This window comes from Tinamus guttatus, unplaced genomic scaffold (genome assembly GCF_059628265.1).
Source record: "Tinamus guttatus ecotype Peru unplaced genomic scaffold, ASM5962826v1 Tinamus_guttatus_pri_ptg000213l, whole genome shotgun sequence".
NCBI classification, from domain to species: domain Eukaryota; kingdom Metazoa; phylum Chordata; class Aves; order Tinamiformes; family Tinamidae; genus Tinamus; species Tinamus guttatus.
In genome coordinates, this window is record NW_028288747.1 from 4,355,394 (window position 1) to 4,373,848 (window position 18,455).

Below are 18,455 nucleotides of genomic sequence, written 5' to 3' on the forward strand. Positions count from 1 at the left end.
TGTAGAGTTATCATCATTGATGGATTCATTTTCTGCATTTACACAGTGAATTATTGGTGCTTTGCAACTATCCATAGGAGTCTGTACCATGTGTATTTTTTAGATCATTTCTTCAACTTGGCTAAACCATATAAAAATGTAATCTTGCGATCTGGCAGTTTCTTTGCTCTCTCAAGCCTGCAAATTCAGAAAGCTCCTTTTCCCTTCTGTTGCCTATATGCAAATACAAAATAGCATCCATTAGGAAAAAAAGACAAAAAAAAATATGAGTAATGAAAATAATGAAGGTGTTGACATGGAGCTTGCTCTAGCCTCTGTCCTTGGAGTAAACTTTTTGTTGTCAGGAGGTTTGTGTGTTTGCGTGGCGAGATTGGCAATGCTTTGTGGTTCCCAAATCAGCTGGAAAACACTTATTTCTTGTCCGTGTGGTACAGCTGCTTCTCCCCGTGCTTGGTCACAGCTTCTCCTGCCATCAGCAAGTCTAAAAGCCGGCTGCCCATCCGGCTGCAGAAGGCAGGGAGCAACGGCGCGTTTTGGAACATGCAGAACAGTCTGTTCTGAGCGGCCCTGCTGCCTCCAGCAGCTCTTCAGGTGTCTCCTTCTCTTCCCAGGAGGAAACGGAAGAGGACAGCGACCTGTCGGACTACGGAGACGAGGTGGATGGGAAGAGGGACTCTCTCGCAGAGCCGTGCTTCATGCTCATCGGAGAGATTTTCGAGCTGCGAGGAAGTAAGCTGTGAATCTGCTTGTTTCTACCTGGGGATTTGTTAGCCAAGAAATCTCAGGCATTTTGTGATTTGGAGTTTTTGGCTATTTCAGTGGTGGAAATAGTCCCACTGTTCAAATAGTCAATTGGTTTGAAAAAAGAGCTCTTTCACGGTAGTTTATGGCTTCTGCATTTTTCTTCTAAATTCCAATAAAATATTGCAGTAAAAATGCAACTGGTAGGGGAGAGAGTTTGCATTCAATTTTTTGTTTTGTTTCTTTCATCAAAAAGGTAATTTTTCTTTAAGGGGAGGCAAGTAGCAGTGAATGCTCTCTGAAAATAGGCTGCATATTCAAAAGAGCGAATTATGATGAAAGAAAAAGTAGATTGCTTTATCACAGACATGTCACTGGCAAATCAACGTGATTTTAACGTCCATCTGTTACATAGGTGTTTTAGTACTCTAATTTGTGTTAGAGAAAAGATGTTAGAACGGTGACATCTGGCAGTACCAGATTTCTTTTTTCCTTTACCTACGTGAATCATGGTTGTGAAGACAGCTATTTTTGTGTCTTTTTGAAGGTGCAGCCACACTTAGTGTTGTATAAAATTATTTACAGAGCAACTCTTCTAAAATGCGGCACCTACCCAAAAGTGGCAAATGTATCTCCTAAATAAAGGATTTTCTACTGAGGGTAAAGAGGATGAAAAAAAAGATTAATCAGTAGTAACTAAGATACGCTCAGATTTCTGTTTCCTTTAATTGTAATTACAAGCTGATGCTTAGTTTGTTCGATTAAAAATGTTTTCAGAATTTTAATGCTGCTGTGTATATGACATTATATTAGTACAAAAAAAGAGTTTGTATTTTGAGTGTGGCTTGGGGTTTTTAATTTCCTTTTACCAGTGTGGAACAGGTAGTTGTGCAGTTTACTAAACTTGAAATATTCTGAATCATAAAAGACTCCAGTGTAAACTACAGATAAGTAATATGGCTTTTTCTTTTGGCTGTGATCAGAGGCTCTCTAAAGTAATTAAATACCTGATGTTCATTTGTCATTTCTGTCCTTTTTCATTGTTCTAGTGTTTAAATGGGTTAGAAAAACATTGATTGCACTAGTACAAGTCACTTTTGGAAGAACCATCAACAAGTAAGTAGCCTTAATTCTGTTTACCTTAATTCTGAACCTGAATCACTGTTCTATGAATAGAAGACTGAGAGCAGGATTATTATAACTAATCCGGACGTTGTGTTGTGCATGATCATCTGCACTTGTTTTTCACCACTCAGTTTACAAACATTATGCTGATCTGAGGAGATACGACATGAGTTGTCTTTCTCCTTCCTTAATCTCTACCACAGCCCTCAAACCAACCTTTTTTTCCCCACAGGGCTTTTCTTTTTGAAAGAACAAATATATTTAATGGGAGACAGAAAATTATGAAAAGAGGGTTTTGATTTTTTTTTTTTAAGTGAAGCAGCTCTGCATGTTTGATAATTTGCTATCCTCTTTTTCTAAACAAGTTGGCTCTGAATGGCTTTTGTTAGCTTAAGTGCTTTATTTTTCAGTCCCATGAAGCTTTTTCTCAGATCGGAAATTGTATTTCTGTTTTGGATTGTTTCACATTAAAAAGATTTCTCTAAAATGGACAAAGAATTTAATGGTTCTTATTTTGTAAAAACACTATCACCTGAAACTAGTACGTGTGTAACAGAGTAATGGGTTTTCATAAAACCTTTTCTTTCTGTGTCATTTGAAGATGTGTCTGCCTAATGAGGTGTGGATGAGGCTGGGAAGTAAGTGTTCATGCTTGTACATACCTTTCATGTGCAAAATCTTCTATTTTAATGGTCAGAAGGATTTTTGGATAGAAGCCCTCTGCCAGATGAAAAGACCTGTGGTAAATCCCTTGATCCAGTAGTGCAGATAACTCTTGCAGACGCATCATTTCCTGCGATTCTGCTACCAATACTGATGCCCTCATGCATCATCTGGTGATGTTTTTTCTATGAAATTCTGTGAATCTGTGATTCCTGTACTATATTCACAAAGGAGCACTGAGGATCCGATGAAATGTATCATTTTTGCTTTGGTGTAGCAGTGGGACTATTATTGAGGTAGGCGTCTCGGTGCGGAAATCGACGGCAGAACAGGCTGTTCCTTCAGCCACTCAGTGGCTAAGCTTGGACATGGCAGCGTTGCTTGTAACAACCGTTCGCGGAGGTTGTGAAGTACTAAACTGGACAAGAAGGGCTGGAAACTCTGGCCGTGGCCTCCTGATGATCCGATGGTCTCTGATGTGCGCGTTTGCCGAGTTTTCAGTGGATGGGGTCATTTGTTTGCACCCTGCAGACAGGTAGCATGGGAGATAGACCTGTGGCACAGCTGCACCGTGCTGCTCTTCCTGGAGCTGTCTGAGGCCTCAGGCCCTTGGTGCTGAGGACTGCGGGGCAGGCAGCCACAGCAGGGGGCTGCAGCCTCCTGTTACTGCCACGCTGTGGCTGTGAGGGGACTTACTGCACTTCTGTCCAAACTCTAATTTCCCCCCTACACTCCATCCTTCATCTTTCTCTTCCTAGTGGTACTTTTGCATTGCCACTCCTTGAAATACTAGTGATTTACACATTATCTTGAAATGTAGCCTCCTCCACACCTCAGTCAGGTATGTGGAGTAACCTAGAGCTTGGAGCACCTAGAGCTGAATAAGATTTGCCATGAATTTCCACTGCTTCCAGGAGTAGAAAGAATAAATCTGTATAAAATCTGGCAGATAAGCTCTGATGTGCTCCCTTTTGACACTTTCTTACAGGCAAATCCGTGACACTGTGCACTGGATGTTCAGTGAACCAATGCTTGTTTACTACATTGGTGTGTTCCGAGATGCTTTTTGGCCAAACGGAAAGTTAGCACCACCCTCAACAGCCAAAACCGAAGAGCAAAGTCAAGAGACAAAACAGAGAGCACAGCAAAAACTACTTGAAAACATTCCAGGTGAGAACATTTTCATTTTCTACTTAATCTCAGGCTTTACCAGCAGGGAAACTCATTAGCCAAATATCGTTCTGCTACATTTTAGCTTTTTCCTCTAGAGTTTTAAATTCTGCTTATTTGCATAAATAAGCATAATGTTGGTCATATCTTTGCCTCTCCTGTCTGCAGCTGGTAAAGGTCATGGACTCATGTATAGTAAGAGCTGTCAGTGTACTTCTGTAAGCATTGCTCACCAAGGAGCCTAGGTGAGACTAAAAATCTGCTACTCATCTGCTTAACCAGGCTCGCGTTCCACGGTTGTGGTGAAAGTAGAAGTGTTTTAGGACGAAGCTTTTATGCAGTGAAGCTAACTGCGCCTGAAGTTAATGATGAAGCATTAGATCACTACTACTTCTCCCCTGAAATTTAATCCAAACTGTAAATAATTCATTTAGTCGCTTGTCCACTTAATTGTGACACTGCTTTCTGTGTAGATTGAGAGTAAATTAGAATGCTGAATCTGTACTAACTGTCGTAGGAGATTTATTTTTCTGGCAGAAATTGTGACTGTGTTTAAGTGACTGGTTTAATAATATATGAGACAATACTAAAACATATGACCTGTTTTTCTGGATATGTGTACACTGTTCTGGTGTTCAGAACACTGGAGAATAAAGATGTCTCTCAATCTGTGTCCTAAATTACCCCTGTGTTATAAATACCTTGCTGTATGGGCACTATGCATCTTCTAACCTTCCACCATTAAGTACACAGGTTTTGTTTCTCCTTCGTATATATTTGTTTGCTGGATATTTTTCCCTGGATGAGTGAATCAATTCCAACCAATGTACCATTTGTTGCAGATACTCTGCAGAGTCTTGTTGGACAACAAAATGCCCGTCATGGTGTAGTCAAAGTGTTCAATGCATTGCAAGAAAGAAAGGCTAACAAGCATCTACTCTACGTAAGTAACTGGAAAGGTACTCTTTAATTTTATAATCCCATTAATTGCTGAGCTCTACTTACTCAGTAGTAAAGCCTGGGTGTGTTTCTGCAGATCTGTATCAGATTATTGTTCTAGGTTTGCAAATAACTTTTATTATAAAAACAAACCAAAAAAGCATGAACTTGGTTTATATTGACAAACTGCATGAGGATATTTAAAATGTAATATTGCTTTTGTCTAAGAGATCCTTTACCTATGCAACACTACTGACCTCACAGGGTGCATACGAATTTTAGCAGGGTGCCTGCTAATTTTAGGATGAAGAAAAACAAAGAAAAAGAAAAGCTGTCCCACAAGGGATGAACAGAGTGACTGACTCCATGTGCTTCTGTTATCTGTGATGTTCTAAGCATGCCAGAAAGGAAGAAAATTCTCATTTGGCATCCGTATTCATCTTAATCTTTTCTGCTTTTCAGGTCTTGCTGGAATTGCTGCTAATTGAACTGTGTCCTGAGCTAAGAGCTCATATAGAGCAGCTTAATGCCACTTAGGTTTGAATCTACACACGTGGACCACTAGAGAAATGTCTATATGCAATAATAGACATGAAACTTATTTTCCTCTTTTCCATAGAGGGCTGAGGACTATGATTATTTTTAGTTTTTTTTTTCTCTTACTTTTTTTGTGAAGTAAACAGACTTGAAAAGATCTCATGCTGTAGTAGGGTAGATAAAACAATGCTGTATAGTTGCCAATTTTTATTTAAATGGTTCTATTTGACTACTCTTCTGTTTCAACTATAGATTGAAAAATAAATGTTCATATAAGCTGAAAAAATAGCAGAAACTATTTTAAACATTTATGAAAAAAAAAGGTTTTGCTTATAGTGGTAAACTAATGAATGTTGTACAGTTCTAATCTCCTCACTGAGGATCTGAGCATTCCTTTATTCTTGTGTTTTGAAAAAGTCTTGTTGTGCAATACTACATGTAAAGCTATTGTGAAAATTTTATCAATTTTGTTTTTACCAAAGATTTCCCATATGTTGAAGCATTTATAAGCAATAAATAACAAAACTGGATTTCTGTACTTGATAATTAGGCTGTACTAACAACTAATGAATGCGTTTGATAGCCCTTGTTTCTTAAAGAATACTTTCATCACTTTCATTACTGCATCCAAACTGCGTGTTGTGAATGGACATGTTGGAACAGATCGCCTGCATTCAAAGATTAGTACTTGTCAATTGCTTCCATGAACAAATAAGTAGACATTTAATCCAGCCATTCTAACTGCACCCCTGATATTTTTCAGGGCTGTTTTATTCAGATATCCCAACTGGGACCAACCTTCAAATCTTTCCCTTGTTTTATACAAAAGAAGGAAAAAAAAAACTTCAATTTTTTTAAGTTACATAAAAATATGTAAATATGGTCAGAATGCACATCTAAATTGAATAACATCCAAAATCCATAGGTGACATTCATTACTTACCTTTTAAATTGCAGCTGAGACTGGACATAGTTCAAGTTACACAATGCAATCCCCATGCTCTTTTGAAATCCAGAGTATTAGTACCAGCTAGCCTTCTCTTGCAGCAGAGCCATAAGCTTTTCATGTCACAGTACAGTCCTAGGAAGCTAGCCTAATTCTCTTACCCATATGAATTAATACAGAGAATGGGCTAAGCCTACCATGGCAGTCAGTAAAATTTATTATTTGTTAGTTGAAGTATCTTATAAAAGATTGAGATGTTGCTCAGACATGTACACTCTTGACCAAAAATCTTTCAATTATTTCTAAAACAGGTAGTGTAAGTGCAGTATGAAGGGTTGAGGAGAACAGGCCTAGAGCAGAGGCTGAATTCCCTAATGTTTCCATACTGAGTGTTTTTTCTTTCTATAGCTAGTTGTTTAAACAGATTTTTTCAGTATTAGAAGTTTGCATGGTTTGAATCTGCAGTATAAAGATTTAAATAAATAAATAAATGTTAGGACACTAGCAGATTAGGAGATGCATTAGAAAAGCGTGTGTGAAAAAATGTATGTATTACTAGCAAAGTTGACATTTAAGGATGGCATTTACCATAAAGCCATGATGGAGAATGGGCTGTACATGAAAACCAGGCATGTTAGAGTTCAAGCATTTCAGAAGAAGTATACTTAATATTTAAATGTTTTAAACAGCAGAAAATGAAATAATTATTTGTATTCGATTTCACTTTTATTTATCAAAGCAGTGCTTCATTAAGAAAACCCGGGGACTCAGCTGCAGGTAAGTGTCCTTAGTATACCTGAAGTCTTCAGTATTATTTTTAAAAGTCTGCCTTTGCTGTATCTGAGTTAGACTGTGACCTTTTGCCTTTTTTAAATAAAATACTACAGAATTGTTTTAAATAGTAATTTATAGGAGGTTGAAAAGCAAGCAGTAAATGATGATCAGTCTGTAACTGCTGAAGACTAAAGATTCATTGGTGTAGTAAACTTGTTTATACACCAGCCATAACTAAGGGAAACACTAAATTTTCCCAAGATTAGCTTTCAGTTCAAGGTCAGAAGCGACAGCAGGATCCAGAAGGCATGCCTTGAAAACAAAGAACAGTGAGTTCTGGTTTATAGCTAAACTACAAAATTATGTTGTCAATGCAACACCAACAATTTTAATTTGTAAATTTTGTTGATGTTATCCAAAATCATCAACTTGTTGAAATGTTATAGACTTACTATATTCCGCTTTGAATCTCTGATTCTGATGTCCCATAGGACTCGGTAGAAGTAAAATGAGCATGTTAGGCTTTGCTTTTATTTATTTCTTTAACACTGTCACTGTTTGCTGCTAGGGTAGGTGACACCACAGGCAAAGAGGAATCTGCTTGAGGGATGGGCTTGGCTTCACCCACTGCCATCTGTTCCACGATCCTTTGGGACACCTGGCTTCCCTTCCCTGCCTCTCTGAAAGCTGAGTGGGCCTAAGAAAGCAACATTCTCATTTTACGCCACTGAAATGGGTATAATTGTGCAAACAATGTTGAAGTTATCTTCCAAGAACAAAAAACAAAAGCAACTGAACATCTTTGTACCTCTTGTCTTACACTTGTTCTGGAGTTACCACTTCAGGTAGTTTTCTTGTGTGTTTGGTCTGTCCCTTCTCTAATGTTGCCATCAGCTGACAAGACCACAGTCCCAGCCTATCATCTCTTTTCACAGTTAAGAAGTTACTGACATTCCTAGGTAAGTCCCAAATCTCCTGCCACTGAAGAATTCCTGAAGCTGTAGTTAACTTTTGTTTATTCTAAGGTAGGCAGAAAAAAATGGGGAAGGAGTTGGGGGCACATGGAAGCCGTGCTGTCATGAGCCACCTCCTCCATTCCTTAAAGCATGAACTAAGCCTCATGGCTGCCATGGTCATAAAATCCCAGTTGATTTTGCTTTCCTTCCCTGACCTCCTCTATCAGTCTTTTGTAGTGTTTTAATTTTCTACTGTGAAAAGTGTTAAAGTGTATGTATGCATCCAGATGCTCAGCTAGGCCTCTTTCTATTAATGCTTTCCCCAAGTAAGAAGCCACAAAAATTGTTGGTTGATAAATTATTGTTTGCAGAGTTCTCCATTTATTTGTATTTCATCAAGCTGGACACAGAAGTAATTTATTTACAGAAACAAGTGATCTCTACATACAAACAGAGATCAGAGAGTATCTTTATAGCATGAACCCTGTCTTACTGTACTCCCTTCTGTTAGCAGAAGCATCACACCGTGGCTGCCTTTAAAAATCACTGATAGTGTTTAGTATAATTATCCTCTAGAAGACATCATTATCATCTTCCTCAAGAAACAAATTTCACTTTAGTGTGTTAAAAAGTGACCTAATTTTGTGTATTAGTAGCTCCCTAGCTATCAGGGCTAATGTAAACATAAGTGAGAGAGTTATGATCAACTTCAGCATCATTAAAGAAGGTGGTAGTTGCCAGAATAAAAACACGTATTCTGACCTGAAGTGAGATTTGTTGCTTGAGGGAGTGGGGAAAGGGAGGAAAGGGGTGGATGTGTGTGCGTGTGGCGGGGAGGTGGGGTGTGAAATAAAAATAGATAATGATGGCTTCTAGCTTCCTTTTCACAGTGAGAGAATGATAAAGAGCAAACCAACTGGGGGTAACTGTCATCCATGAAGTGACTGGCAAACTTTCAAGAGAATTCACCTCAGCTCTTTGCTACGATAATTGCTATGGCATGTTTCTGGTTTGGCCACATGCATTGTTTGCTTACATAGGTGAGCAAACATTATCCTTCAAGACTATTTTTAGTCATTTTGGATAGTCTTTTTTTCCACCGTATTCCTGCACCGATTAACATAATGTACAAGCATTTAATGCAACAACAAAATACAAAGACTCCAACCAAAGGCATTACAGTCTCATAAGCTATCTATTAGTTTGTAAGAGCTTCCCAGCTTACCCTAGAATAGTATTTTTTAGCAGCAGCTTCATCTTGTTGTATGCCTAGGCCAAGCTGGAGACATCTAGCAAAGTAGAAAGCAGCCATAGCTGCCCCTTTGGCTACGTACGTGGGAAGACAATCAGTTATCTTTGCTACTACAGCAATGTTAACATTTTCTGGAATCCTGTTACAGAATTTACAGCGTTAGGTTAGGAAAAAAAATTCAAACATCAATTTAAGTCAGATATATAAATAGAGATATTATTAATTTAAATTCCATATCACTTAACAATGTATGGATGATAATATACTTTTCCAAGAAAATATAGGTATCCAAAATAAACTGATAAACCATTTGACAGATTGAAGAGGATTCTTCAGTATTGGATTTTAAATTATTTGATATCACAATATTGAAATCATTAACTTTTACAGTCATTTTCACTACATTTGTACTAGTTACACAGGACAGCATTTTTCACACTAATAGCTTCTATTAAAAGGTATGCATATATCCAAATACATATATATATATACACATACACGTATGTATGCTGAAGAAAGCAAAGCTTTCGTTTCATAGGCAGTGGCATAATCTGGTTGACAGACTGAATTCTTAACAGTTGCTGGCCAGGTGTGATGAGTTGCAACAGAAATGTGCTGCTTATCGACCTCAGAATTGGCACCAACATTGCTTTTTCCCCTCCCATATCTAGTTTTAGCTACAGAACTTTGATTTGACATAGCCCTTTTCTTTCTTTTTTAAATACTGCAGCTAGCCTGCATGGGTTGCTATTCTGCAATGCAGAGATCACTCCAGAGTATGCAGGTAGGAAGCTCCCAAGAGCCCATGGCCTGGAGCGGGAGTGACTGCCTGTGACCTTTAGGCAGAGCTTGCCTAACAGCGGCGCAAACCAGCACTGCTGCACGAGCAGGTTGTCACCGTAACCCACTCATGTGCAGGTGCCTCTTCTGTGCTCTAGCCTTCAAAAACAAATGGCTGGCTTGTAGGTAGCAGCTGATGAAATGTTAAAGGGTAGTAATATGGCCTTCTGTGCAGCAGCTGCTCCTCCATCCTTACTGCTGGAGGCCAACCAGCATTAAGGCCTGTGCTTCCTATAAAGGACCCAGGAACATGCCCAAAACAGGGTGAGGCAGAGAGCAAGGAAATGATGGGCTGGGTAGAAATTGAAATTGCATTAGGAGGGAGAGTGGGGAGAGAAGAGCAATCCTTGTTGGGGTTTAGAGTGGGACGGGAAAGACAATAGCCTGGATAAATGGTAGGATGAGCAAATAAGAGACAGGGTAGAGCCTGTGTACTGAACTGGGAATCTAAGAAAGGTCAACTATATTGGAATTCTCATAATCATTAGTCTTAATTTGTCCCTACTTGCTTTCACTTTTAAAAGACAAGATCATTATCTCAAATGTCTGTTAAGTCCAAGAGACAAAAGCATTAACTTAATTATTTCCATCTAAGTTACAGAGAATTGTAATAAAAATAAAGCCAAATTAACTTCACCTTTTGGCTACTGAAACAGCTGTTGAGTAGAATTTTCTGTTGTAATAATATTCCACAAGATGGCCTTGAGCATAGACGTTTCCACGTTCTGCTGCTTTCTTCAAACACTCCAAGCCTGCCTGAATGTTTTGACGGACACCTTGTCCATAGAGATACATGACACCCAGTGCTCCTTGGGATTCCAGATTTCCATTGAGACATGCCTCCGAGTGCCAGAAAAAGGCCTGAACAGGAGGTACAAAGTTGTTTCCTATGTATCTCAAATAGCATTTTACATTACCCAAGTAGTTCTTTAATGGGAGTTTAAGACTGTTAATCTGAACAGCCTTCAGAACCAAATATATTGCCATAATCTCTCTGTAAAGTTAAATTGGGGGTCATAACACTCTGAAGGTGTAAGGTGTGCTTACCTTTTCCACATCTTTTAGAGCTGACAGAGAGTAAAGCAGCCCTAAAGTACTCTGGGCCTTTACACTTGCTTTTGGATTCCCATCATCGGCAGCAATAAGCCACAGTCTAACCAGGACAGAGACAAAGGAAGTTTAAGTGGCACTGCAGTTTGAGATATTAAATTTATCAGGAAAATTACTGGCTGTAATTACCTTTCAGCCTCTTCAGTTGACTGCTTAACACCACATCCTTCATAATAAGCTCTACCAAGATTGTAGGCAGCTGCAAACTTCAAGTGTTTTGCATCTAGAGAATCAGAGTTGATTATTTTCTTCATGTATTCCACTCCCTTTTCCTAAAATTTAGAATTTTTCATCATTACCTTCATATTAGGAAAAGGACAAAGAATCTGATAAGTTACATGAGGCAGGCAATTTTTCAGCTCTTAGACCCTTCCATACAGTATGTGTGTATATCAGAGTGCCAGTGAACTCTTAATTTTTGTATTTATTTTTATCTAAACTGTAGCTATGTATCTGATATCTTGTCTAACAGACTACATGTACATTTATTCATTTGATATGACTAAAATTAAACTTTCATGCTCAAGTAAATCTTACATATTTAAAAATATTAATAGCTAACTTTACAGCTGAAGTTCGTGAAAAAACATGACTCATCCTCCAGTTCCATTAACATCATTGATCAATGGACTTTAGCATCAGGAAATACAGGGTTATGCATGGCATGCAGGGGCAATACTGCAGCCTCAATGCTTTCCTTCTCAGTGCTGCACACGAAACTTCTGTATTTATCATGCACGTTAACGTCTGTTTGATTAGATATTGAGAGATTCCTGCCTCAAAGCAGAGCAAAACTGTACTAGGCCAACTGTGCAAGTCAGATAGAGCTCATTTTTTAAATGCCTTTTAAACAAAATATTGGTAACACAAAGATGAAAAGATATGGGAGGAGATAATTTAAGAACTGATAGAAGGGTATCTGGCACCAAATGATTGAAAAAATACATATATACTTATTGTACTTAAAAATATAATTTATGCCCATACCTAGTTATAAACCATGACTATAAAAAATAAAACAGAGTTAAAACTGCAAATATATATATTTCAGATTGCTGAGCTGGTCAAACAGTTCCCATTAGGTGACCCTAGATTATTAAGAAATACTTTTCAATGGCTAGAAGGCTTATAATACTGCTGTCCAAATCTTGTATTTTTGTTCCAATAGTTAGAGAGAGAGAAAAAAAAAAAAAACACCTCCCCTGTGAATAACTGTGAATGATACATTTAAGCTGTGATCCTGCTTGTTTCACCCCCTTGCCTCTCAAAAACCTCCCCTGAAGTTGTCAGGCCCCTGCATTAATGCTACAATCTACCTTCAGAAACCTAGTAGCAGACTTGGGTCTGTTCCTTTGGTTGTTCAAGTGGCACTACATGATTTACCAGGTGAATTGGTTAAACTGACCTTTTTGCGCTTTCTGAGATGGCAATATCAACGACAAGACTGGGGAGGGGAGCTTATGAAGAGAACATCTCTTGGCAAACCTTTACACTGACTTAACAACTGGAGAATTACATGAACGATGCTACGACAGCTACGTACATTGTCACTGTTGTAAAATTAAAATTAAGAGAAATTAAAGCAAGAATGTGGCACAGAATTCACAACGGTCATTCACGTTTTTACTGCTCTTTGCTTTTCCAAAAGTAAGTACAGTTCTTCAGTTGTCCAATTTAAAAACACTGTTGCCAACCATTGGCAGAAGCAAAATAATCTTTCACGTTTATGTTTAGAATCTGAAAAATGTCTTTAAAACCGTAACAGATTGTTTTGCCAGTTGATGGGGGCGACGGAAAGAACCAGGCACCAATGGAAACAATGGTCTTGTTTTACTATTAATAATAAGGCAATGCAGAATGATACATTCAACAAAGCAATAAGCTTATTATGCACTTGGTTTTAGTGACAGACAAAATAAGCAAGGTAATGCACCTAACCATTACTATATGAGAAAGAGAATAGTGGTTAAGAAAAAGATATATCACCAATTGCCTAAATATGTTACCATCATCCAGATCCGCAGGGTGCCCCTGTTATAGCGAGGATTTGGAAAACCTCCCCAGCAACTGGAAGGTCTTACACAGTGCATCCACCGGTAACTGAGGTCTCCAAAGTCGCTGCAAGAGGGTCCAGCTTTTATAGAGCCAAATCAGCAAATCGGGGTAACTTGCATGTCCTTTGTGAGCGGTAACATCTGGTGTGGCATACTCCCCAATCATCCGGGACCAGCACTTGGCCAGAGCCCAGGCCTTGGATGGGAGGCTTCCCTTCAAGGTCAAAAACAGCTGCACAAGAGCCTACAAAAGTTACAGTTTAATAAGCCTCCGTGCAGCCTCCTTAGCATGAACAGTCTGGCAGGCCTACATGCAAGTTGGCATGAGCAGTTCTACAAGGAAGTTTTCTGTACTCCTACAAAGGCAGTGCCCTATCCGTCTGTAAGTCAACCTCAACTCAGGCCTGTTGTTCAGGTCCTAGCAGTTCACAGATGTTTTACACTTTGAAATATTATCATTGTTTGATTTCTATTTTTATAATTTTATTTGTTTACATTGCTTATTAAAAAGCAATACATGAATAGATCCTGTTAACAAATTGACATAGCTACCATGCAATCAAAGTGCAATCAAACCCTTGGACACCGTATTTTTAAAACCAACTTACTGTAAGTATATATTGAACATATTGAACCTTATTTTATTATGACTAATTTTGAGAACTTTTTCAATCTAGAGCACTCCCTCTTTAATGATGCTTTGTACAAACAGAAGGAACCTCTCTACCTTATGAAACTAATCATAAATCAGTAATGACCCATGTGTTTTAAATTAAATTCTTAAGCTTACGAAGAAGCTCTTCAAAATTATCACATACATACAGCTAGATACATACAGTAAAACACATACAGCTAGATTACTCACCGGGTCTTCTTTCGTGCCTAGTCCATCATAATGCATCACACCAAGCTGATACATAGCTTGAAAATCTGTATCCTTGATTCTTTCAAATTGTATTAATGCTTCTTCATACCACCCCTGAAAAAGACACAATAAGCAAGGAGATGCACAGAGCGAGCCCAGCACCTCCTGCAGCTACATCTCCAGTAGCGACCCTCAGCCAGTACTTCAAACTGGAACAACTTTAGTGAGGGAAGAGCCAAAGTGTTTGTTCTTATCCTGGGATAGGGTAAGGCAATAACAACAAAAATGTTTAATAGCATGGAAGCACTTAGGGCTTACAAACAAGGTTTATTTCATTCTTTATGAAATCTCTAAACACAAATAATATTTAGTACGCAGACATCAGCCTTGAAGATGTCCTGACAACCTTCTTTGCCTCCACTACGATGCTATGACTGTCGGCTAAGGAGCTGTTTGTCTAACTTAGATACCCCGTCCTGTAGGATATATCTTAATTTAGGTGAGCTTTAAGGATCATTTTTATGGGCAAAGATTAAATTCAGGTGTTTGAAAAGCTTTTGGACCCAGCAGTTGGCCCTCGTGTCTCTATGGGTATAAATTAAAACACAGGAAGTTTCATCTACATATGAGGAAAAACTTTACTGTGAGGGTCATGGTGGATGGCAAGTTGACCATGAGGCAGCAGTGTGCCACTGGAACTCCCCTGGAACTCCCTGGAAGTCCAGTGTGCCCCTGGAACTCCACTGGAACTTAAGGAAAAATTTCTTGACAGTGAGGGTGACAAAGCACTGGAACAGGCTGCTCAGAGAGGCTGTGGAGTCTCCTTCTCTGGAGATCTTGCAGACCTGCCTGGATGCCACCCTGTGCCATGTGCTCTGGGTGTCCCTGCTTGAGCAGGGGCCTCAGACTAGATGATCTGTGGAGATCCCGTCCAACCTCAACCAGTCTGTGATTCTGTGTCTTATGAAGGCACCACCTGCAGCAGAAGTAGCTCTGTCATGTTCCACAGTCCTAGTGGCCTGTAAATGGCAGTGAGTCGGCAGCTGCCTCACATGAAATGCGGCCTTTTTTTTTTTTTTTTTTTTTAATCAGAAGAGAGGGAAGCTGCATGGTTGAGAACAGCTTCTGCTTTCTTTAGTGCTGATCTGCTAGATCTGCCTTTGCTATCTTACAACTTTTTGTTGTTGTTGTCTTCAGTGTTTGCTTCTTGGGCAAAAATTTAGGGGACAAATCTGCTGATTGTCATGGGGATAAAACGTGCAATTCTTGATTTTATTTTTCCCCCACTGAAACTGTATTAAAAATTGTCAGCTTTACACTATGAAAAAAGAGAGGAAAAAGAGAAGTACAAAGCTACCACCTCTTCGTAGTACATCTGTCCCTTTAGGAAATACGCCATGGGGTCTCCGTCTTCGATTCTCTTCGCCAAGAGCTCCTCCGCTTTGGCGAGCAGAGCAGCATGGCCGCGGCTCTCTGCTTAAGAACAAGAGGATCCTCCTTCACTCTCCGCGGGGAGCGAGAGGCGGCGCCGCCATTGCCGGCCGCCGCACGAGGCGGGAGGGAGGCACTGCCTCCCTACCTGGCAGCCGCTCGCTCCGCAGCTCCATGGCGGGCAGCGACCGCCCCGCAGCCCCCGGCGCCCACCATGGGCGACCCACCGCCACCACCGCCGGTTGCTGAGGGAACCATTATGCGGCCCCTGCTGGCGGCGGGTGGCGGTTGGGGCGTGACCGTTGGCGGGTAACCGGTGGCGGTTGGGCGTGACCGTTGGCGGGTAACGGGCAGCGGTTGCTCCGCGCCCCTCGGAATCACCTCAGCGCCCCGCGGCGCAGCCCCGCTCTGCGGGCACCGTTCGGCGGAGCGAGCGCCGCTGAAAGCGCGCGTGGTGCCGGCAGGGGGCCCGCCGGTGCTTCCCTCTGAGCTGCGGGTCCTCTTGCAAATTAAGCGTGAAAGCCAAAAATACTTTCGCTGAAGGTGGTCATATGCAAAATAACAGAGACTCCAAGCACAGTGCAGCTAAAAGGGTAATAGGCCATGAAATTCTGACCCAGCAAGTTGAGCTATATTACTTCAGTTGTCAGAAGGTGTTCGTTTTCATGTACTGCATTTTTTTCCCACATTCATATTGCAAAACTTGTGAGGATAACTAAGGAGAAAGCACTGTCGATAGCTTCTGGCCATCTCCCTTTTAATATGTATATACATATATATAGGATATGATACCCAAAAGTGGCAAGGGTGCTTTAAAAATAACCCTCTTTGGCTGCATTCCTCTTTTTTTTTCCCTTCATTTTCTTCCTCCCTAAATGATTATCATCCTTCCATTTTTGGCAGCGCAATCTGTCTCTATAGCAACGGAGGCAGAGGCAGCAGTCAAAATAGAGGAGGAATGCCTGGAGATTTGTGTGGTTAAACCTGCGGGCTGCACATGTTGTTTATCAACAGTCCCAACTGACTCCGGGCACCAAAAAAAGCTCCTAAAACTCCTCTTGATTCATTTCCTTAAAATGATAATGCCCAAGAAAACTACAGGAAAATAAACTTTTGAAGAGTACCTGTATGTTGTTTAATATAACGAGAGAGGAGAAGAGCATTCGGTGAAAGTGAGGATACCTCCAGGAAAGGCAATCCAAGCAGCATTGCTGCTTTTGGTGCTGCGGGCTCCCTGTGTGAGATTCAACAGCACGGCCTGATTTGTGCCCTTGCTTGCACACATTTATTAGAACCAGTTTTTCAATTCCATTTTCTCAACACCGATGCAAAATACGTGGTTTGAGATACTAAGTGAACAGGAGACTTTAACAAGGCGCCTTCCTGAACAGCTGCAGCAGGGAGCCTTGCCCTTGGGCAGCCCCGAGCTGGGCTTGGTGGTCTGAAACACTTGGACACGGCTGCAGCTGTGTGTTGATTGTGAGTGGTGTGCGTAGCGCGGGCAGGGGAGTTCAGCAAGCCCTACTGAGTGTGCAAAAAGTGGCAGGAAGTTCAGGGACAAATTAACAATGAGAGGAGCAGAGTTTGTGTAGATGGCCGGTCGGGAAAAGTTAGCTTGTTTGTGTTGTTTGTGTGAGGTTCAGCTTGAAGCCTATGAACTGCCGAGGGAGGAAAGGGCTTAACAAAACAATCCGAGGCCAACCAAGACTCTTTAGTCTTCTGTAAGCTTCGTCGAGGTGTATACGTCTCCAGCAGAGTCCTTACCGGTGCTTAAACAAAAACTTTGAATTCCTGGCACTGTGCAGAGGCATTTCAGCCCCAACAATGCGTAATTAGAATTGCAGGGATTTGTTCATTTGTTTGTTAGCTAATTTGCTTGGCTAGCTGCTCGGGAAAAAGCAGCAGTTTGGCAATTACAGAGGTGTTTTCTTTTGGTGTGAAAAGAGATAGGAAACCTGTTGCTCCCTGGAACACTTGCATCAAATTGATATTTTGCATGTTTACTTGGAATTCTGCAGCTTTACAAAATGATAGTGTATATTCTGACATTGCAGCGCTTAAACGATTTATATTTTCTATCCTAAAAGAGAAGCAACAGGTAATTATCATAATGGTTGTGCATACATTGCAGAACTACCTACACCCTAAAGGAACACTGTTAAGCCTATTTTTCCTAAATATGTTTATCAAAACCATGCAATGTTATTAAAAAAAAAAAAGAAGAAAAGGAGGAAAGAACAAATGACTGTTGATTTCTCTTTTTTAAAAATGATGGTGGTGGTTTTGAGTAACTTCCATAACAAGCAAGTAGGCATGTGTCACCGAGGAAAATACTATATTGCTAAGGAAACAGAATTGCATACCTTGGAGACTGGGTTAAAATGCACCTCATTTCTCTCCAGGCTTTTAACTGTGAAGCATGATTAGTTGTAATTGAATCCCCTGCTAAATTGGATTTTATAGCGTGGAAAGGGCAGGCAGTTACACTTTTAAACACAATCTGAACAAAGATAGTGCCCCTGCAAAATGAAGCTACTTGGCTGTTTTGGAACAACTCAAAGCAGCCAGTGGTGAGGAACGGGGTTTCTCCACGTGTGGGCATTAATCCTTTCCACTCCTGCCTTCCCGAACAAGAACAGACCCTGGATGTTAAACCTATGCTGAGGGAAAGCACTTTTCACAGTGAAAGGTCACTGCCACCATGTCTGAAATAATTTTCAGGGGTCTCTCTCTGATGGCAGCTGTTTCTGAGTACGGCTCTCGCTGCCCTTGGCCTTCAGCACAAACAGACCTGTAGGTAGAGTTCTTGTATAGGATACCTGAAGCACCTGGTCCTCCCCAAGGGGCACAAGAAAGTGAAAAAAATGAGAATTTTATTTGTATCTTGAATAGAGATGTAACAGGGAGCTCTGCTGACCTGCGTGGTCACCAGAGGGCCTCCCACAGGCCTCCACTCAGGCTCTCCACAGGCTGCTGTGCGTTCCACTCCTGCCCCTCTTGGCACGTGTGGCCATTCCCAGCAGAGCCTCCCTGGCCATGGGAAGTGCACTGC

The 18,455-nt window shown here is 40.5% G+C and overlaps 2 protein-coding genes across 4 annotated transcripts in view; one reads left to right on the forward strand and one right to left on the reverse strand.

The window, feature by feature from the left end:
* The window catches only part of SNX25 (sorting nexin 25), a 58,780-nt gene extending 53,075 nt beyond the window's left edge, over nt 1–5,705 (forward strand). For all 3 annotated transcript variants that reach the window (XM_088524647.1, XM_088524648.1, XM_088524649.1), the window contains 5 exons: nt 612–729; nt 1,791–1,857; nt 3,518–3,699; nt 4,542–4,642; nt 5,101–5,705. In XM_088524647.1, coding sequence (XP_088380773.1) covers nt 612–729; nt 1,791–1,857; nt 3,518–3,699; nt 4,542–4,642; nt 5,101–5,175 — 543 coding nt within the window. In that variant the 3' untranslated portion in view covers nt 5,176–5,705. The remainder of the gene's footprint in view (nt 1–611; nt 730–1,790; nt 1,858–3,517; nt 3,700–4,541; nt 4,643–5,100) is intronic.
* Nucleotides 5,706–7,126: 1,421 nt separating this feature from the next.
* On the reverse strand, nt 7,127–14,083 carry LRP2BP (LRP2 binding protein). Its single transcript, XM_010223969.2, has 6 exons — nt 13,973–14,083; nt 11,183–11,325; nt 10,991–11,096; nt 10,581–10,804; nt 9,077–9,242; nt 7,127–7,207 (listed from the first exon to the last, which is right to left on the reverse strand). The coding sequence occupies exons 1-6, from the start codon at nt 14,024–14,026 to the stop codon at nt 7,142–7,144; spliced, it is 759 nt and encodes a 252-aa protein (XP_010222271.2). The 5' UTR covers nt 14,027–14,083; the 3' UTR covers nt 7,127–7,141.
* Between the last annotated feature and the right edge of the window lie 4,372 nt (nt 14,084–18,455).